Source organism: Ctenocephalides felis, unplaced genomic scaffold (assembly GCF_003426905.1).
Source record: "Ctenocephalides felis isolate EL2017-DRISC unplaced genomic scaffold, ASM342690v1 CF-g0.4_SCAFFOLD_01170, whole genome shotgun sequence".
Lineage (NCBI taxonomy): Eukaryota > Metazoa > Arthropoda > Insecta > Siphonaptera > Pulicidae > Ctenocephalides > Ctenocephalides felis.
This window is the reverse complement of record NW_020537324.1, coordinates 1,455,209-1,476,695: the sequence shown is the minus strand read 5'-3', so window position 1 is coordinate 1,476,695 and position 21,487 is coordinate 1,455,209. Positions and strand designations below refer to the sequence as shown.

General features: G+C 28.6%; 7 protein-coding genes across 7 annotated transcripts; 5 read left to right on the top strand and 2 right to left on the bottom strand.

The window, feature by feature from the left end:
* The first annotated feature begins 492 nt into the window (after nt 1-492).
* Nucleotides 493-1,449, top strand: LOC113365879. Its single transcript, XM_026607419.1, has 2 exons — nt 493-631; nt 691-1,449. The coding sequence occupies exons 1-2, from the start codon at nt 527-529 to the stop codon at nt 1,447-1,449; spliced, it is 864 nt and encodes a 287-aa protein (XP_026463204.1). The 5' UTR covers nt 493-526.
* A 318-nt stretch (nt 1,450-1,767) lies between these two features.
* On the bottom strand, nt 1,768-3,340 carry LOC113368240 (palmitoyltransferase ZDHHC3). Its single transcript, XM_026609804.1, has 4 exons — nt 3,070-3,340; nt 2,727-2,969; nt 2,481-2,663; nt 1,768-2,204 (listed from the first exon to the last, which is right to left on the bottom strand). The coding sequence occupies exons 1-4, from the start codon at nt 3,180-3,182 to the stop codon at nt 1,943-1,945; spliced, it is 801 nt and encodes a 266-aa protein (XP_026465589.1). The 5' UTR covers nt 3,183-3,340; the 3' UTR covers nt 1,768-1,942.
* A 370-nt stretch (nt 3,341-3,710) lies between these two features.
* On the top strand, nt 3,711-4,508 carry LOC113368242 (ADP-ribosylation factor-like protein 8). Its single transcript, XM_026609806.1, has one exon. The coding sequence runs from the start codon at nt 3,872-3,874 to the stop codon at nt 4,400-4,402; it is 531 nt and encodes a 176-aa protein (XP_026465591.1). The 5' UTR covers nt 3,711-3,871; the 3' UTR covers nt 4,403-4,508.
* Nucleotides 4,509-8,105: 3,597 nt separating this feature from the next.
* LOC113368244 (ATP synthase subunit g, mitochondrial) lies at nt 8,106-8,645 on the top strand. Its single transcript, XM_026609807.1, has 2 exons — nt 8,106-8,265; nt 8,338-8,645. Exons 1-2 carry the CDS (start codon nt 8,226-8,228, stop codon nt 8,595-8,597), a joined length of 300 nt encoding a protein of 99 aa, XP_026465592.1. The 5' UTR covers nt 8,106-8,225; the 3' UTR covers nt 8,598-8,645.
* A 575-nt stretch (nt 8,646-9,220) lies between these two features.
* LOC113368239 (mitochondrial import receptor subunit TOM70) lies at nt 9,221-11,485 on the bottom strand. The gene is given in 3 exon segments (XM_026609803.1): nt 9,221-9,886; nt 10,144-10,458; nt 10,460-11,485. Coding segments are annotated over 3 exon segments (1,692 nt in total). The 5' UTR covers nt 11,225-11,485; the 3' UTR covers nt 9,221-9,274.
* Nucleotides 11,486-11,916: 431 nt separating this feature from the next.
* Nucleotides 11,917-14,213, top strand: LOC113368238 (TBC1 domain family member 23). The gene is made up of 2 exons (XM_026609802.1): nt 11,917-12,118; nt 12,189-14,213. Exons 1-2 carry the CDS (start codon nt 12,090-12,092, stop codon nt 14,194-14,196), a joined length of 2,037 nt encoding a protein of 678 aa, XP_026465587.1. The 5' UTR covers nt 11,917-12,089; the 3' UTR covers nt 14,197-14,213.
* A 3,447-nt stretch (nt 14,214-17,660) lies between these two features.
* On the top strand, nt 17,661-18,896 carry LOC113368241 (dnaJ homolog subfamily C member 5-like). The gene is made up of 2 exons (XM_026609805.1): nt 17,661-17,938; nt 18,028-18,896. Exon 2 carries the CDS (start codon nt 18,040-18,042, stop codon nt 18,694-18,696), a length of 657 nt encoding a protein of 218 aa, XP_026465590.1. The 5' UTR covers nt 17,661-17,938; nt 18,028-18,039; the 3' UTR covers nt 18,697-18,896.
* The last annotated feature ends 2,591 nt before the right edge of the window (nt 18,897-21,487 follow it).

Below are 21,487 nucleotides of genomic sequence, written 5' to 3'. Positions count from 1 at the left end.
GCTTTTGATGAGAAAAATTGATCAAACATGCAATTAAATCATGATGTTCAATAAAATATAAAATATTTACCAATTAATATTAACTCTTAAAATACAATTTGTCAAATTTTATTATAAATATACTGTAAGAGATAAAATAACACACGCTCTTTAAGAGAAATGTCAGATGTCAAAATAAATACAAACTCACAAAGCAGCCATGTTAAAATGTACAAAAACACTTTAAGGTGAGGTCTAAGTTACACCGTCTAACTCGTAAGAGTAAATAATTATTTGTAACATGAGCTAAATAAATCATTTTTAAAATCCTTTTTTTTATAAATTCCCTATTAATTAATTATTCGTTTTTTAACTACAAGACACAACACGAACCCAAAATCTGCTAATTTGACATACCCAAAACCCCATCCATGTATTATATTGTCTAGGACTCCATCTATGTACTAGGCTGACAGGTGACAGTAGTTACGTCAATTTTAGGTTACTTGAACTATGAGCGTTTATAATAATACACGAATTTAGAATCATGTTTGCTTTTAGATATATAAGTTTTCCACGTTTTCATTATAAAATCATTGCGTATACAACAGTCAGCAATCAGTTATCAACGAGATCGGTCGACATAGATTTTGTGAGACATAATGTTCAACAAGTATTATAAATTTTACATTAAATTTATTTCTATTTTAGGTCAATAATTTCCTACCTGCAACAAATGATTTTGAAACTGCAGAAATTTTGCGCAATGTCTTAGAAAATACACCTGATTTGCAAGATCATCCTCCTCGTTTATGGAAGAACACTTTTCAGATATTTCAGGATCAAGGTTTTGAAGTGAAAAAAATAATTTCTGCGATTGTTGCACATCCTAAATTATTATATTGTAAAGAAACACAAATCAATAATGCATTAACATTATGGAGAAAGTGTGATTTTGGAGAATCTCAACTCCATACAATGATAGAAAATGCTCCACAATTAATAGAAGCTTCTGAATACAATATACTTAATGGTATCCCAAGACTAGAATCAATAATAGGAAATAAAAAAAGAGTTTCTATGTTATTAATGAGATCTCCTAATGCAATACTTGAGAACTGGGATAATATAGAACAAAAACTAAATTATCTATTAAATGAAATGAAAATTGGCATTTCTGAAATAGTAAAATCATCAGCATTACGTCGTACTTTGTTTGAAATAAAATGTCGTCATTTATTTCTGGAGCGATTAGGAATTTTTGAAGTTCGGAAATTAAAAAATAACAAGGCAGAAATTTCCAGAAGCAATCCACATTTAAGTTTGATTAGTGATACAACAGATCATATATTTGCAAAAGAAATTGCAAAAACTAGCTATGAAGAATTTATAGTCTTCAAAAATATGTGCGACAAAGAATTTGAAGAATTTGATAAAGAAGAAGAAGAGTTTAATGTTGATAGTAATTAATCACAAATTTGTATTTAACTTTTGTAGCAAAATAAATTTTTATAAGTTCAAAACTATTGGTTCTGAAGCATAATCAAATAACGTCCAGTATCAGTTTGACTAGCATATATTTTTAAACCTTAGTATCACATATTAATACAAAATATATAAATGCTCTTTATATTGTAATGTACAAGCTGGATATATTCAAAACACGTTAAACTTTACATGCAATTTAATAATAAAATGATTATAGAAAATTTCAGTGCGATTTTCACATTATTAATGTCTCAATTCTCATTTCTTAAAACCTATTAATTCAAAATATGGTATAAATATTGTAATCTTTCGAAATTTGGGTATATGAATTAAAATGTACCAAGTTATAATGAATAGAATTATATAGTCCTTAGAATAAAAAAGTACTGATACTTAATATTTTACTGTGATTGATGTAAGAATTAACCTCAAAAAGTAATATATAAACCAAATCAAAAAAAAAAAAAAAAAAAATTCAAACATCATGGGTTAATAGAGGTTCCCCTTGCTTCCGATGAATACTTTGGCATGGAAGAAGCCACAGTATTGGATGTCCACGACCACAAACATCTCTTAATAAAGTTAATTTCGGCTTATGAGATCTCCAAACACCTGTTTGCTGTTTAGCATCAATAGCAGTTTCATCAGTGAATATAGCTTGCAGTTGATCCACAAGAATTGCACAAACAAAGAGTCCAAATAAAACAGATTCCAACAAGAGAAGTATGCTGTGCATCCTGTAAATAAATAACTATGAAGGAATATACTGTTTATTAAAATTAGTCACAAAAATTTAGTTCGTCAATATCTTATTATGATTTCCATTTTTAATGAATTTTATAAGCTGTTTATGAACTTTAAAATATCCTAAATTTTCTCATTCTTTATCTTTAGTTTATAATTTGCACACTATGAAATGTAATTTTATTTTATTTAAAAAAAATAATATATCCTTATTATTGTTATTTTGTATGTATTACGTTTATATGTTAAATATATTTTTATTAGCTTACATTCTAGCCTGCTTAAATGTTATTTCAGAAGAACATTCGGTACACTCATTTAACCAAGATCCTATTATTAGAATTATTGAATATACAGATAATAATCCTACGTAAACTAAAAACTGCATAAAATATTTTTGATTTCGTTCACCAACACAATTATTGATCCAAGGGCAATGATGATCCATACGCCTAAAAAAATCAATATTGAATTACATATTAAAGGTAATTTTATTGTTGAAAAAATTATTATACCTTATGCATCTTTTACATATTCTACAATGATGTGCTCTTGGTGGCCTATAAGTTTCACACCTCATACAAACTGTCCAATCATCAGATGATTTGTTGTGAGCACCAGATTGCATGTCAGAAAAATCAACTCGATTTTGAGTTAGCGGGACTGTTCCAGGATCTAAAAGAACTGCTTTCCAGTGTGCCATACCAAGGAGAAATATCACAGTATTAAATCCTACTACATGTATTGGTCCCCATAAACTAAAATAAACAATTTAGTGGATTTTTAGGATTATTGGCAAAAATATAAACAAAAGTAAATGTAGTATTTGAAAATAGTGAAAGTTGGTAGATATCTTGCCTGTTTGGCATAGATTGTAAAACTATCCAACGCGTTACCACATAATCAGCATAAAAGATAGCTAAATAAGTCACTATAATGCAAACTATACCACATGGATCATTCACAACCATATTTATTCAATATTATTTTAAACAAACATAAATTTTATTGTTTAGATTTTACAAAGAATATTTTTTTTAGATTGACCTAGTTTTAGATATAAGCAAAAATCAAATATATATGTCCAAACTTATATCCCATGATTTTTCTTATGTGATTCATGATCCAAAAACACTACTATTACAAAAAAATGCAAAAAGCATATGCCTTATTCAATTAACAAATGTTTATGGTTTTGACGTTTTCTTTATTGACAAGTGAAAAGAGCACGCACTTTCTTTACACTTTAGTACCAACTTAATAATACCACCAAATGAAGTAAGCTGAACCGCAAAAATTCAAAAAATTTCACACGAACATTTCCATTTGATATTCTGAGATAATTGATGATTTGCTGTAGCCTTATGGAAAATCACTAATTAATATTATATAAATATTATTTTAGCTGATGATTTTATGTTTTTCAACTATACTGCTGTAGTATCCGATGCGCATTCTCAGAAATGCATAGAGAGGCATACAGCTAAAAGAACATATCAGCGCTGTCATATTACATACGTCATTCTTTGATTTTTCACTTTTGGTAAGACATTTTAGTCATTTTATAGTGCATTGTAATAAGTTGCCTATTAGATAAGAAAGAAATAATAAAATAGGTAAAACAAATTTAATTTAGCTAGTCCGTAACAATTTAGTAAAAATGTTAGCAGTGATAAATCGAATTTTGGACTGGATAAAAAGTTTGTTTTGGAAAGAAGAGATGGAACTCACACTTGTAGGTTTACAGTTCTCAGGTAAAACTACATTTGTGAATGTAATAGCATCCGGACAATTTAGTGAAGATATGATTCCCACTGTGGGTTTCAACATGCGAAAAGTGACCAAGGGTAATGTCACAATTAAAGTGTGGGATATAGGAGGCCAGCCCAGATTTCGATCTATGTGGGAACGATATTGCCGCGGTGTAAATGCAATTGTTTATATGGTTGATGCCGCAGATCCAGATAAACTGGAAGCCAGCCGCAATGAACTCCACAGTCTCCTAGAAAAACCACAGCTTATTGGAATTCCAGTCCTTGTGCTTGGAAACAAACGAGATTTGCCAGGAGCATTAGATGAAACTGGTCTCATTGACCGAATGAATTTAAGTGCTGTGCAAGATCGTGAAATTGCTGTTATTCTATTTCATGTAAAGAAAAAGATAATATCGATATTACTTTGCAATGGTTAATTGCACACTCTAAAAGCCAGTCAGGGCATTAGAGTTTTTAACTAGATGTTTCATATATCATGAGATTAATTTACTTTTAAATAAGGAAGACATATTAATTTAGTTGTGAGCAATCATATATATATATATATATATATATATATATATATATATATATATATATAAACAATTTTAATTCATTTTATATAATAATTTATACATACATGAGCCAATACATTACTTGGTTAAATTAACCATATACTATAAGTTTTTATATAAAATTTATAGTAATGTATTAGTACATGTACATGTGTGCATGCATATTTGAACCAGATAAGATTTTATTTCAAATTTTCATTAATCGAAGCTCAATTGCAATAGTTAAATATTTATCTAAATTGTTGATATAACTTCCGAAAAAAAATTATTTATAGCTAACTAGGCGTTAATAAAATGCTATATTAAGTTAATTATGTAATTATTTTGTACATTATGTTATATATTAAATAAGATTATAAAGTTATTTTACCACTGCAAATTTGATGTATAACTTATTAAAGAGAATTTTGCAGTGATCAATAAATTATTCTAATAATGATAAATTTTATTTATAAATGATTATTACTTTGTTATTGCACTTGTAATATTATATTTAAGATCAATAGTTTGTAATTGCAAGTTTTACATACTTTTGCTTTGAAATTTGCTTTGTTATTAAAATTTATTTATATTTTAGGAAATAAATTCATTTTATATGCTATAATATCAGAAATCAAATATCAAAATAAAATTAAGAAAAAGAATTTTTGTATTATATTTTGAACCTATATTGGATATAAATATTATCATTACCATAGGTAAATCTATGGGTAAATGTTATATTTTTTAATTTACTCACTTAGAGAACTTCAGCTATTTTAAAACTATCTATGATATTTGCTTTTGAATATCTACTGTATATTTGATATAGCCATATTCAAAAACAACTAGTACATAGAACATGATTTTTTTAATGCAACGGACAAATTAGCAAACTTTATAAGATTAACGAAATAATAATTCTTTCAGATAAAATATTTATAGGATAGATATTAAAATCATATAAGTTTTTTTGAGATTACTTACTGAGATATCTCAGATTTAGGGAAAATTTTAACAAAATTTTAGGAGTTTGCACAAAGTTGTGGTAATTGCTACAAATTTAAAAATTGTAAACAATCCTGCCGATGTCTTTTTAAAATAAGAGATTAAAAAAAACAGATTCAAAGGTTTTTATCGGAAATTCGTTGAGCGTGAGTAAAATGTCATTAGGGAGATTATAATCTTGCAAATATATATGTATTCATATATTTCTTTAATTATTGGCCTCGCTTATTATTACATTTAACCACTTACAAAATTTTTATTTTCACAATATATTGATTTTTACATATTTCATTACCCATCACTAACATTCGTTTATTTTTCAGATCAAGGGCATTTTTTTTATTTCACTTTATTTCAGCAATCAGAAATACAAAATTAATTTCTACTATACTATATTATATTATACTACTTACTATATTATATTTACAAACACTGTTATATACTCTCGTACTATTATATACACAAATACTATTACTCATTCACGTACTATTATATTTACAAACACTGTTATATACTCTCGTACTATTATATACACAAATACATTACTCATTCACGTACTATTATATTTACAAACACTGTATATTCTCTCGTACTTTATATATACACAAATACTATTACTCATTCACGGTACTATTATATTACAAACACTGTTATATACTCTCGTACATTATATACACAAATACTATTACTATTCACGGTACTATTATATTTACAAACACTGTTATATACTCTCGTACTATTATATACACAAATACTATTACTCATCACGTACTATTATATTTACAAACAACTGTAATAACTCTCGTGACTATTATATACACAAATACTATTACTCATTCACGTACTGTTATATTTACAAACACTGTTATATACTCTCGTACTATTATATACACAAATACTATTACTCATTCAGTACGTATATTATATTTACAAACACTGTTAATACTCTCGTACTATTATATACACAAATACTATTACTCATTCACGTACTATTATATTTACAAACACTGTATATACTCGTGTACTATTATATTACACAAATACTATTACTCATTCACGTACTGTTATATTTACAAACCAGGGTATATATCTCGTACTATATATACACAAATACTATACTCATTCACGTACTATTATATTTACAAACACTGTTATATACTCTCGTACTATTATATACACAAATACTATTACTCATTCACGTACTATTATATTTACAAACACGGAGTATACTCTCGTACTATTATATACACAAATACTATTACTCATTCACGTACTATTATATTTACAAACACTGTTATATACTCTCGTACTATTATATACACAAATACTATTACTCATTCACGTACTGTTATATTTACAAACACTGTTATATACTCTCGTACTATTATATACACAAATACTATTACTCATTCACGTACTATTATATTTACAAACACTGTTATATACTCTCGTACTATTATATACACAAATACTATTACTCATTCACGTACTATTATATTTACAAACACTGTTATATACTCTCGTACTATTATATACACAAATACTATTACTCATTCACGTACTATTATATTTACAAACACTGTTATATACTCTCGTACTATTATATACACAAATACTATTACTCATTCACGTACTGTTATATTTACAAACACTGTTATATACTCTCGTACTATTATATACACAAATACTATTACTCATTCACGTACTATTATATTTACAAACACTGTTATATACTCTCGTACTATTATATACACAAATACTATTACTCATCACGTACTATTATATTTACAAACACGTTATATACTATCGTACTACTATATATACACAAATACTATTACTCATTCACGTACTGTTATATTTACAAACACTGTTATATACTCTCGTACTATTATATACACAAATACTATTACTCATTCACGTACTATTATATTTACAAACACTGTTATATACTCTCGTACTATTATATACACAAATACTATTACTCATTCACGTACTATTATATTTACAAACACTGTTATATACTCTCGTACTATTATGTACACAAATACTATTACTCATTCACGTACTATTATATTTACAATCGCTGTTATATTACTCTCGTACTATTATGTACGCAAACACTATTACTCATTGACGTACTATATTATATTTACAGAAATACAAAAATAATTTCTGATTGCTGAAATAAAGTGAAATAAAAAAAATGCCCTTGATTTGAAAAATAAACGAAAGTTAGTGATAGGTAATGAAATATGTAAATAATTATTTTTATTTTTATCACTGAAATTTATAACTAACTTCGTGCAGTTTAACTATATTTTTACTCATTCTATAATATTTTACCATCATTATCTTGTTTATTTCAATTTTTTTCTTCGTATTTTTTTTTTATTTAAATTTCCATTTGATTATTACTGATGCTACAGCCATTTTATTTTTATGTTTACTTATCTATGGCTACAGCATACAAATGATAACGGATGAAATATGCAGTCATAGATAAAAGAAGAGTATGCAGCATTCAAATTTTGAACCATTTTCACGTAACGGCTGACGCCATCTGCCGTTCTTGTACTTGAAACTTGGCAGCACTGTCTGTCTATGGGATCGTGTTTCTGACGATTGTAATTCTGTTGTCAATTCAGGAAGGGTTTTCTAGTCGATATTTATTGTTGCAGGAACTCCAAAGTGAAACACAATGGCAAAATTAGTGACTCAAGGAGCAGGACTAATATCCAGTAAATATATCTTATTAATTAATTTAGTGTTTGTGAAATTTGTTGTTACATAATAAAATTTCCCATTTACAGCTGCAATTGCTACCGCTCGTCCAAAAGTTTTTCTGTTTTTGAAATACGCTAAAGTGGAACTAACTCCACCTACTCCAGGAGATATTCCTCAAATAACCGCTGGACTGAAACGCCTTGTTCAATCTGCTAAAACTGGGGGCTACAAAAATCTAACTGTTCGACAGGCATGGTTGAATACTCTGGTTGGAGCTGAAGTTCTTTTCTGGTTTTATATCGGGGAGTGCATAGGAAAACGTCACCTTGTTGGTTACAATGTTTAAATTTTGTGAAAAATATTATATAACAGTAAATATATACTAGATACCATAGTTTCGAGAAGTTTTAATCCATCATCGATGATTAATTTAGTTTCAGATTTATAAACAAGGAAATTATTATAACATAAGTTCATTAGTAAAAGCAGTCATTTAGATAACGTTTTATTGGTCAATAAAATATGAAAAAATTCAACACAAATTCTTAATAAATGATGATAACTAATGACAATATAGTACTATGCTCAATTGAACTGAATATGGTGATTTAACAGAACAAAATTCTATAAGATTATTTTTCTTGATCATGATAATATTTTCATGACTTCATTTCAACTATTTCGGAAGACTTAAAAATGTATTTTATAAATTTATATGCTTATAATATGTTGTAACACATTATAAGTAAAGAGTAAAGATATAATTAATATAATATAATTGGTCAAGAAATGAATAATATGTATAATTAGTTAAAAAATGAAAAAGATCTATATATATATTTACCTTGAAAGTATGAAGAAAAATAATCTATTTCGAATAAATGCAAGCTCAATACAAATTATTTTATGAATAAAAACAGTGTTGACATGAGATTTAAATAGCTCATGAGATAATATTAATGCAGTCATTGTAATTAAACTACAGAAGAAACAAGCAAATTATTTTGTAATATAAATTGTATTCTACATTAATCCTGTAACACTTTGTATTGTACCCCCATATTTCTTTGCTACGTTTAGTTGTGCAACAGCAGCATCTTTTAAAGAATACAAATGGGTCATTTCCATTTCAGTTTTTGCTAGGCATAATGCTTTTTCAAACATTTCAATTGCACGTTCAAGATTCCCTCGTTGAACCTCAATAGTTCCTAAAGTTTCATAGCCAAATTCACATTTGGGATCAAGTGAAATAGCTTCATTAATCAATTGAACTGCAGTATCAACATCACCTGTCCATTGCAACCTTAGTAATCCTTTATGAACATAAACAATAGCATTATTAGGCTCAATTTCAATGGCTTTAGAGAAATATGAATCTGCTTTGGAGTATTGTCTTTGATCACAAAGCACTTGTGCATATAAAGTATAGCACTCTATACAGAGAGGGAATTTTTTAATGGCATTGTCAAAGGCACCAATTATTTCTTTTGCCTTATTCATGTCCTTAACAGCAAAAGCATATCGATGGTCTGTATATATTTTTTGGACATAAGCAATAGGAAAATTTGGATTCAGGTTTACTGCCTTTTCAAAATCTGACTTAGCTTCTTCAATTGCACTCATTAAGAGATGTACCTTAAATAATTAAATAAAATAGTCATTGAAAATATAATTGAAACTCTTAAGTAAAATTCCATAAATTTATTATTGTGAAATCAAAGTATCATTATCCTTACTTTTGTGAAAATACTATATTCAAATCAGTAAAAATAATTTTCTCAATTCAAAGTCATTTCTTAAAAATTGCAATAAATATGATATCTCATATTGTAGGGTTATTAGATAGATTAACAACTTTATTAATGCTATTATGTTATAATATTCAGACTTACTTGCCCTCGATGATGGTAAACATCCGGGTTTTGATCATCTACTTCAGCGGCAGTTTTAAAATCTTGCAAACATTGGTCAACCTTTTCTTGTTGCATATATAAGGTAGCCCTTTTAATTAATGCATTTACCTTAACTTTCTTAGGAGCATCTTGATTGTTTATAATAGTGTCAAAATCTGTCAGTGCCTCATTATGCTGCCCAACTAATAAATAAAATGTTGCACGTAGTACTAGAGCTTCCATTTTATATTGTGCCTCAGCTTCGCTATATTCAATTTCTTCTGTACATGCAGGAATAATAGAATCATAATCTTCTTTCTTCAAAGCAGTTTTGAGCACGAATAAAGCCTTTGAGAGGTTCTTCACTACTAGGATTTGTAATAGTAATTTTACATGGATCCTCAGAAAATGAAGAAAAATAAGACTTTATAAAATTAGTAGAAGGCATTACAGGTTTTCTATTTTTTATACTCTCTTGAGCATGCGTGCGACCTAATTGTTTCAGAATACGATCAGCAGTTATTAGAGATGTTTGATTTTCAAAACCTTCAAGTATGCAAACGGCTGTTATATCTTCTAAGCACTCTTCTAACTCATTTGTGTTTTCATATGCTCTAGCTCTGCGAGATAGCGCTTTTATGTACTTAGGATTCAATTCTAGGGCCATAGTACATTCTTGTTTTACTTTACTCCACCTCTTAAGTTGCTCATATGCAGCTGCACAATTTTGATAATATGTTGCTATATCTGATTTTTTATCTGTTGGGCATTCTTCGATTGCTTTGCGATACATTAAAATAGCTTCATCATATTTACCATCTTTAAAAAGCATGTTTCCCTTATTTTTATAACTCTTTGCCTTTTCAAAAGGATCTTGAGATGTTGTGCTTTGTTCTTCAGCTGCAGATTCATCCAGAGATATTGATTTTTTATCTAAGCTCAATTTTTGTGCTGCATCGGGTTTATTTTTATTAGAACTATTTCTCAAATAGAGATAACCTAAACCGATAGCTACCGGCGCGCCCATTAATATTGCTAATTGCCATGATGGAAAAGTAGAACCGGTGCTTCCACTTGTCATAGTAATTTTAATCCCTTTGGAACACTCTAGATTTTTACCTCAAATTTTTCGCGTAAAAACGAACCGTTTTAAACTTGTCACAGAATCACCGCCTATCCATTGACGTTTCTATTTAAAATACGCTAAGTGACTGAAGGCGTTTCTAATTAGTATATAAAATAAAAAAGCGATAATTTAATAACAAGTTAAAATGACAAGCATGATTGTCATGACCCACTATAGATTGCTCGAAATTATTTAAGCAGTTGATATTAATGATGAAAATGTATGAATTTATGTAATAACTTACAGAACAGTATTGAACCAAATAGAATAAAGTTATTGAAGTATTAAGTCGTACGATATGAGTTTCATTAGAGTGAAATTATATTTGGAATGATTTATGAACATTTGCAGGTTAATTTTATATACGAATTTTAATCGTTAATATTTAATTAACTGAGCGCACATTAACTAATACACCAATTGTCTGTATCTTATAATACATACATTATCGTATAATAACAAAAATTATGTTACCTAACATTATAGATTTTTACACGCTCTGTTATCTGAGAAAACGTTGATATACATTTTCAAAATTTGCTAGTGACATCTAATGTTATTTCCTGAAAATAACATAACACAATTGACATTAATATTTTTTATTTAAGAACAACACCTTGACAGCTTGACACTGTCTTCATGTTTTGACACATCACAAAACCTTATCAGGGCATTGAATTTTGGAAATAAATATAAAATGCAATTTGATTTATCATAACGTTGTGCTATTAATAATATTAATTATTTTATTTTGCTTATCAAATTTAATTGAATAACATATCAGGTTTTTGTTTTTGAGAAAGGCAATGCTAATTTCACTATGGATTCAAATAATGGAAATGATTCATGGTCTGCATAAAATATTTCATGTGATACATTTTTATTAAGCACATTTAAATAAATTGTTTATTTACTTTAGGTTGGCAGATTTGGAAACTGCTTTGGCCGATGATTGCACTTGCAATGATATATACACCATTTGCCGAGGTAAATTGATTCCTGAATATTTTCGACCTGCTGTATGGAAAGCTTGTTTGGATATAAAACGAAAAGGAAACCAAATATCACAATTCAATGAAATATTTGATTTGCCAAATCAGAACAGTTTACGAGAGCATTGTCAGCAGTTTGTTGATAAGCTAGGAAATGAGGAATATGATAAAGTATCTGTGGTTTCTGATTTAGAATCTGTTTTGACATTTTATTGTAAAAATAGACATCTAGAATATGAATCAAATAATGGGTGGATAGAAATTTTATTACCCATACTTGCATTAAAATTTTCACTTTCCGACACCTATAACTTGTTTGAAAATATAAGAGATAGTTACATTCCAAGAGGGTGTGAGAATAATGGGAATACATTTCACGTATTTCGATTATTACTTCAATATCATGATCCTGAGTTGTGCTCCTTTTTAGATACAAAGCGCATTAAACCAGATTCATATACATCTCAATGGTTTTTGACATTATTTGCATCTACTTGCAGATTGCCAGTTCTCATGTCTATGTGGGATTTGTATTTTCAAAGGGCAGATCCTTTTTTTGTTTTTTTCCTAGCATTGATCATGATAGTAAATCAAAAGGATCAAATTTTACTTTTAAAAAACAAATCTAAAGAATATATTACTGAAACTTTAGCAAATATGCCTTGTGAGTTAGAATTAGAAGATATTGTAGACTTTTGTAGTTTAGCTAGTTATTATGAGAATAAAACTCCAAAATCATTCAAAACAAAATTACTAGCAGTATTATATGGAACACATGTGAAAGATGATGATTTTGTAATTTCTCAGGCGCTATGTCTCCCTGTTTCAGTTGAAGAATTAGTTGACAATTCATCCCCAAATACCCAAAATTCATTAGAAATTGTCCGTTTCTTCCTTGTTGATTGTCGACCTGCAGAACAATATAATGCTGGGCATTTTCCTACAGCTTTTCATTTAGATTGTAATCTTATGCTACAAGAGCCTGCAGCATTTTCTGTTGCTGTTCAAGGTTTGTTATCTGCACAAAGACAAGCACTTGCTGTGAATTCACAAGCTGGCGGAGAACATTTATGTTTCCTTGGATCTGGGAATTTAGAGGAAGATCAGTATGCACACATGGTTGTAGCATCATTTCTGCAGAAACAAACACAATTTGTGTCATTACTTACAGGAGGCTTTGCTGCTATACATAAATATTTTGGAAATCAAGTTGATGATTATTTAAGAGACCATGATATTGCTTTGTGCAATATTTGTGCGAAGGAAGGAAGGTCACAGTTTAATATGAGCAAGTCAGATAAAAACTATTTAGCACCTTCTGGAGATTTACTTGGAAAACTATCTGCTGCTATGAAGAGCAAATCAGCCGAAGTTAAAGGAAAACTGTTTGACTATATAGTGAATCCTAATGTAGGACAAAATACTGTAATTACAGATAGACATGTTTTGAGCAGTGAAAGAAATGGTAAAAGGTATAGAAACGTAGCACCTGTTTTTAGTATCGACGATGAAAATGATGATAGCACTGTATCCGAACCGCCTTCGCACAAAGAAGAGAAAGAAATTATTAATGTACAAGAATGGTTGAAAAAGCCAGAAGTAATAAAATCCTTTAAATGTCAAGAAGTGCAATTAAATGGATATATGTATGATAGTCATTTATTAGTGACTAACACCCACATGATTGTTTTAAGAGATTTGCAAGATGCAAAAGGAAAAGCTCAAGTTATAGTTAGCCGACCGTTATCAAATATTGTCAAAATAACTGCAAAGAAACGTCATAGAGACTTAATTACATTTAAATATGGCATTCCAAGTGGTGACACATTACTTATATCAGATATGGATAAGTTTTTAATTCCAAATGCTAGTGATGCAACAACTATTATATCTAAGCAAATTGTTATGCAACTTAATAGAGATAGTATAGAATGATTTATATCTATATTTTTGACCTGATTTACAAAAAAATATTACAAGTTAGTCATCTGTAAATTATTTTTGCAATAAATTGAATATATGTGTTATATTATAATTAGTTATTATTAATATATGAATAACAATAAATTAAATGAACAAAGATAAATTCGATGAATAATTATTTTATTGATTACATAATTACTTCACTGCATTTTTCTGTATAATGTATCTGTTTCTTTATGAGAGAGTAAATAATATAGATACTTGGTTTTTCAATTCTTTTCTGAAAACATTAAAGCATAAAATTGTGATGATACTGAATGTTTTATATAAGTAAATAATAATAAGTTTGCAAATCATTATGGCAAATAATACATTTTGCTAAAAAGTTCTGAACTATTTGAAATTTGTATTCTATAAATCTTCTGCGGTTTTTATTGATATCATTTTCTAGTCTGGGGAATTTGATGAAGTTGTATAATAATATTATTTCCATGACTTATTTTTTGAAACACTTGGCAAAAATATAAAACTGTCTGGTCCATTTGGTCGAACCATACCGACTTTGTTTGAGAGCTGGAATAACGTTAATTGGAATTTAAGATTGATAGGAGAATGCTTCTGCCGCTCGAAATTAATACCCCATGTTAAAATTCGTTCTGAGTGGAATAGCAACCCTTTCTAGTAAGAAAATATAAACCTTTCATTTAAATGAAAAGTTTATATTTTCTTACCTGAACAACAAAAATTAACAATATCATTTAATTAAATTTTGCCTTATATTTGGAATAAAAAATATATTCCTTAATAATAACAAACTAATCAATTTTACAATTGATTTCAAAAAATTACTGCAAAATCTTAAACATGTTGAAACTGCAACTATGCGTGTATGGTATCAACTACATCAGTATAATGGCATGCATAAGGAATATTTCTTTGAAGTACATATTTGCTTAAGTTTTTGTAAGCTATAACATATCTAATTGTCATTTAAAAGTTCTAATTACATAAAACAAAGTTTATATATACTATATAATTGATAACATGATATTCAAAAATTACTGCAAATCCTGTAACAGTTAAACTTTTAAACTATTGTTAAAACCCGAGTGAGAAGTTTTCTCGACGTTTCCAAGAATTCTTAATCCAAGAAACTTTTCTTAGTTGGAGCAAAATGCTGTTTTGTTTTTTTGCTTTATTTTTGGAACCCACAATTATATATTCAGCACCTAAAAAGGTTTGCAATTCCTGTCCGCTGAGTGATCTGTATTTGACAAATTTGCGGTCGGTGCAAATATGTGAAAACTGGGTGTATCTTTCGCATATTATAATCTATTGCGATTGTTCATTCTTGTAGTTCATTAATCTTTTGTAATTAACGAGTAGAGAATACTATAATTTTACTCATTGTTTCAGTACATTATATACAAAGAGAACTGCATTATTGAAACACAGAATCCGTTTATCATGACTCGTTATTATAACGTAGTAACAGTGGTGTGCTAATATTTCTTTTGTCGGAACGCTAAAATTAAAAAACCGGTTTATAAACCGGTTCAAAAACCGGTTTTCATGTTTGTTCCGGTTCCGTTCAAAAAGGAAAGAAACAAAAATCATTACAAAACTTATTTTATGCACATATATGTATGTTTATTACAATAATAGGTACATTTAATAAAAGTTAGTTGAATTATAATTTATAAAATTTACTTATTAAATCATTTTCTGAATGTTAGCGATTTAAATTAACGACGTTCCGGCGCGTTCTGGCCCGACAACACCACTGCGTAGTAACACTATCAGGAAAAAGTCTGATGCAGCAATGCCCAAAAATTATAATTTATTAATAGCCAAAATATGTAATAAATATTTATATGTAATAAAAGTTTTTATTGTTCATAGACCATGGATTTTGAAATTGGTTCGTTTTATTGTATAAACGATTACTGGCACAAAAAATGCATAAAAAACATCCCTTGGACCCATTCATTGTCCTTGAAAATCTCTGCAGTGCACGAGCATTTAGTATAAATATTCCAACACATTGCCCTATTTTGAAATATTTACAATTTTATCTAACCTATCGTGGAATGCAGATTAATGTTAATTGGCACTAAATAGCAACAGCAAACTAAAGTGTGTACAGACTTTGAGTAATTAGTGATAAGTACGTAAATTTACGTTTTAGAAGTAAAATTCAAGAGCAGAAGTTTCTTTCTCTTTCGAATTGGCTGCTGTATCGATCGCGTTATAGCACAGGTTCATTTTAATTCGGTGCGTTCATACGCCAGGAAATAATTCAGTCAAAATTTTAAGCTAGAATTTTGTTAGCTTTTAATTGGCAATCAATAAAGCTAAATTAAAAAAATGTCATTTTGCGGTCAAAAATGTTTATTGGGCATATGTATATCAAATGACCAGATATTTTATAGAGATTTTAATAATGTGTACACATTTTGTGTGAATTTTTCTGGGTTCCGTACTAAGATTTTTAATTACGGTACGGAAAGTTCCAGGAATTTGCCTTAAGGCACGATGCCATGCACCCACTAGTTAACTTCCCGTAGGGTAAGTTATAGTAATTTCAAAGGGTTCTGAATATTTTGGCATACCTTAGAAAAAATGGATGTATGTGTGTGTGTGTATGTGCGTGTGTGTGCGGATACAAATTTTCGTCGACGATTCCGAGAACACCGATCAACCGATTTAAATAATTTAAAAAACATTTGATTCGTACTGATAAGAAGACGTGCTGATTAGTTTTTGGTAGAGGCAGGTCTAGCCGTTCCGAAGATACGGGGCAAAAAGTGCCAAAAACGGTAACACGGTTTTTAAGAGAACGGAGCGTCCGATTTTAAAAATTCAAAAAACATTTTACTTGTATTGACAAGATAAAGAATTGATTGAATTTTCATGAAGGCAGGTCTAGCGGTTTCGGAGATCTAATGAAAAAAGTAAAACAAAAAGCCATTTGGCGGTCAGAAATGATCATTAGACATATGCACATCAAATTATCAGATATTTTATAGAGATTTTTACAATAAGTATGAATTTTGTTTACATTCCTATGGTTTCCGTACCAATGTTTATCTGTAAGACGGCGACGCGGCTTTGACATTTCGTCTCTATGCAGTTAAAGCAGTACGATTGCTTTGAAAAAAAGTTCAGAATATCCAAACTATGCCAAAATAAAGAAAACTTTTTTTTCAAACAATTTTTTTTTGTTTCTCAAAAATCTAATTTCTTCGAAGTAAATTTTTTTCAAAAATGTTAATCGCTTTTAAAAAAATAACAATTTTTGGTACAGGAAGTTCCAGCAATTTGCCTTAAGGCACGATGCCTTAATTGCCTTAAGACAGAATTCCACTTACAGCTAGTTTTATTTTAGATTAGGGAACGATGAACGCAAACGTTTTTCTATGAACGTATCGTATCGTATCGAATGCTCGTAGCCCGTAGTACGATTTTCGGTCGCGTTTGCGCTGCTTGATAGACGGCGACGGCAAAGCGAGGAAGCGAAGTCACACCTATCTTCACGCGAGACCAATGTCACCGGCTTAACAATCTATCAAATTTGCCGGGCCGTCGACTGGACAATTGTTTCACAAATGATGTTATTTTGTCCAACAATAAATAATAGTCCCAGTGTTTTAAAACGTCAGCGATACGCTGCAAAGTGTACAAGTGTCATATATGTTCTGTAGTCGTGTCTGCATATCGATCCGTTTTGCCATTGCCTTGAAAACGCCATATTGTATGTACTTTACGTAGTTATATCCAACTTTTGAATTAAATGTGTTTTAAGTGTTTAATGTTATTTTCCTAAATCTTGTATTTGATTAGTAACCCTTAATCATGGATAGAAGGAAGCTTTCCACTTCTGGTGATACTTTATACCAAATATTAGCCATTCCAAAAACTGCCACTCAAGATGAAGTTAAGAAAAGTTATAGGAAATTGGCGTTGAAGTACCATCCTGATAAGAACCCAAATAATCCAGAGGCGTCTGAAAAATTTAAAGAAGTAAACCGAGCCCATATGATACTTAGCGATGTCAGCAAAAGAAACATATATGACAATTATGGATCTTTAGGAATGTATATAGCTGAGCAATTTGGCGAAGAAAATGTTAATGCATACTTTATGGTAACATCCACTCGATGTAAATTACTATTTTTGTTCTGTGGTCTTATTACTGGATGCTATTGTTGTTGCTGTTTGTGTTGCTGCTTTAACTTCTGTTGCGGCAAGTGTAAACCTAGACCTCCAGAAGACTCTGGTGATTACCATACATTAAATCCAGATGTAGCTGAGTTACAAAGAGGTGACCCAGTTACACAACAACCAGGTCCGCAAGGCGCTGCTGCCTCACCCGGAGCAACATTTGCAATGCCCGCTCCTGGAGCAACAGAAAATACTAATTTAAATCCTAGCGATTGGCCAATTTATACTCCTGATATGTCAGGGGGTGCAGCTACAGTTACCAACGATCCCCTGAACCCACAGTGGTAGATGACTTATGATTGAAAAGCAAATATATTAAGTATTTCAAACACATCTATATTTATGGCATGTTACGATTCTTTCCAACTATGTAATTTTAATCAACTCTTCCCATGATGTTACTTGTAATTTATTTGCTAAAATAGTGTTTCATTTTGGCAAGTAATACAATGTGGATCTTACTACTAAATAATGACGACAGGTTTTATTGGCACAATTCTAAAATATATTTATATACTTTAGACAAAAGAAAAATACATAAATAATCCTGGTTCTGAATTAGGTCAAGGTGTTAAAATAATTGTCAAAATATGTTCTAGTTAACTTTCTGATTTCTGAAAGTGAGTCAAATGATATTTGTATTATTTCATATTACATGGAATGTTTTGTATTGTATTTTTAACTTAGTCATTTATTGTTAAGCTTATAAGTAAAGTAATTTTAATGTTTATAATATGACTATTTAATTACAGTTTATTGCATTCTATTGTTAATTTTCTTATTTGGTTTGTGCAATAATTATTGCATTTTAAACGGAATCGAATACTATGAAATAACTTGTGAAAAAAAACATGTTTTGTTCATAATAATGACCATCAATAAGTAAAACGTGTTATATATAATAAGAAGAGCATACTATTAACCTGAAGACAATAATTTTTTCTTGCAAATATTTGCATCATGTTCATTAATATTTGTAGATATGCAACTTTTTATCTAGTCACGGTTAAAATGATAAAATTGCACATTCCAAATTTATTTTTGGAACTACATTGATGAATTTTATATTATAACCTACATTTGGTTAATTACATAACACAAAGTATTTGAGTATTAACATAAAAATGTAAATGTAAAAAACCACATTGAAATTAATGTTGTTTATTTGCAGAATAATCAAAATTTTTGTGATACTTTTCCACATTTAATGTTTAATCATTAGTATATATTATATATACTAACATACACCGAAATTGTTTATTTTGATATATTGTTTATTTTTAGAAATTTCTATATAAACAAATTTGAAGCTATACAAACTTTGTAGAGTTTAATCAGTTATTATCAGTTATTTTTTTCAGTTTAATAATTGATTTCATATTTAAGTTAGACTTTTTTATTCTAAAAGATAAAAGTAATTTTCAAACAGTACATAAAAAATTATTGTATAAACTAACTTATTGTTAGTTAAAGTTGGCAAGTTTGTGAAAGAATGTTTTTTGTAGTTTTATTTAGTGTATTTGCTTTGAATTGGATTTCATTTGAAAAACTTATTTATCTTCAATATTGAAGAAAATATTTAGACTTGATTTTTAAGTATTAAAAGGTACGTCTGAGTAAAATTTATGAAAAATCTGTATACTGAAGGCACTCGTGCATTTAACAATTGTAAAATAAATATCAAGTGAAAGTGATGTAATTTTTAGAATTTATTTGAGATTGTTATCTGAGAATAAATGTATACTCAGAAAATTTTGTTCGTGATATATTTCATTTAATATTAAGAACTACGTTTCCATAGTTTTTTCATTCATAAGTGGTGTAAAAATAAACGTCTTTTATTGATATATTTTTTCAAAATATACATAGGAAGTTTATTTTAATAAATATTTAGTAGATTTCAACCATATCACTGGCGGAAAATTATGAACTAATTGCCATTTTTCATTATAGTTTATCATAGCTGATAATATTTCATAAGTATTTATTAAAACACAATACAGAATGTTTATGAAATAATGATATTTGCTTGATTTGCGTTTAGATTCACGATTTCTTAAATCTTTGGCCTAGTTACATGGTAAGGCATTACAGGTCAATATGATTCACATTGAACTTTTCGATTAAATATGTTCAATATTCATTAAGTACATATGTTAATGTAGGAATACCAAGTTTAATGTAATAAATGTAATTGGTAAAAATTATCTATTTGACAGATATTATTAACAATCGTTACTGTATCATAAATATGGTAAGAATTAGATGTATATCATCTACTGTATAATATTAGAACATGAATTACAAAATAGTACCAAGTTATATACATATATGGAATATATAAATGATTCAAAATCTATAATGCAAGTTCTGTATCATTGGGCAAATATATTACTTCAAAAATATGTTGACTATTTTATTATTTATTTATTAAGTTTACTTCATTCGATTGGTTCATAAAGCAGTTGTTTCATTTTTAATTAGAATATATTTGATATAATACAGGCTAATATTTAATTATTGGTTGAATCAAATGAGTATATATATATATATATATATATATATATATTTTTTTTTTGAAAGTTTGTGCGCTATTTTTATGAAATATTTTCAACAAACTTTTTGTTAGACAAAATGTAGAGGTCTACAACATAGTTTTTTTTTTAGTTTTGTTAAAAATTGACACTTACAGCTTACAAAATTTAAAAAATCTATTTTATATATGTTCAAATATCTGCCTTTGCCAAAAATTAATCAGTACGTCTTCTCATCCAAGGAAATCGAATGCGATTTGAATAATTCAAATGGGTTGATTTACGCTCTTGGAATTTTTGATCAAAATTTGTATCCGAATGTACATACATACATACTGCGCACACATACATATACATCCATTTTTTCTAAGGTATGCCAAATGTTCAGAAAACCTTAAACCGTAAAGATATGCCAAAATGTTAATTTACGATTTTTTTTAAATATAAGAATGTCCAGAAAAATATTTTATGAAAACTTCCATTGTTTAAATTTCATAACAAATTTATTTTCACTAGCAATTTACTGGATATTTTTATTTTCTAGT

What these genes read in the sequence shown, in the direction of transcription:
- LOC113365879 (XM_026607419.1), top strand. Translation starts at nt 527, where the DNA reads ATGTTTGCTTTTAGATATATAAGTTTTCCACGTTTTCATTATAAAATC. An exon ending in GATCGGTCGACATAGATTTT is followed by an intron (nt 632 to 690) that starts GTGAGACATAAT and finishes TTTCTATTTTAG; the next exon opens with GTCAATAATTTCCTACCTGC.
- LOC113368240 (XM_026609804.1), bottom strand. Translation starts at nt 3,182, where the DNA reads ATGGTTGTGAATGATCCATGTGGTATAGTTTGCATTATAGTGACTTAT. An exon ending in ATATGTAAAAGATGCATAAG is followed by an intron (nt 2,664 to 2,726) that starts GTATAATAATTT and finishes TGATTTTTTTAG; the next exon opens with GCGTATGGATCATCATTGCC. An exon ending in ACATTTAAGCAGGCTAGAAT is followed by an intron (nt 2,205 to 2,480) that starts GTAAGCTAATAA and finishes ATTTATTTACAG; the next exon opens with GATGCACAGCATACTTCTCT.
- LOC113368242 (XM_026609806.1), top strand. Translation starts at nt 3,872, where the DNA reads ATGTTAGCAGTGATAAATCGAATTTTGGACTGGATAAAAAGTTTGTTT.
- LOC113368244 (XM_026609807.1), top strand. Translation starts at nt 8,226, where the DNA reads ATGGCAAAATTAGTGACTCAAGGAGCAGGACTAATATCCA. An exon ending in AGGAGCAGGACTAATATCCA is followed by an intron (nt 8,266 to 8,337) that starts GTAAATATATCT and finishes TCCCATTTACAG; the next exon opens with CTGCAATTGCTACCGCTCGT.
- LOC113368238 (XM_026609802.1), top strand. Translation starts at nt 12,090, where the DNA reads ATGGATTCAAATAATGGAAATGATTCATG. An exon ending in AATAATGGAAATGATTCATG is followed by an intron (nt 12,119 to 12,188) that starts GTCTGCATAAAA and finishes TATTTACTTTAG; the next exon opens with GTTGGCAGATTTGGAAACTG.
- LOC113368241 (XM_026609805.1), top strand. Translation starts at nt 18,040, where the DNA reads ATGGATAGAAGGAAGCTTTCCACTTCTGGTGATACTTTATACCAAATA.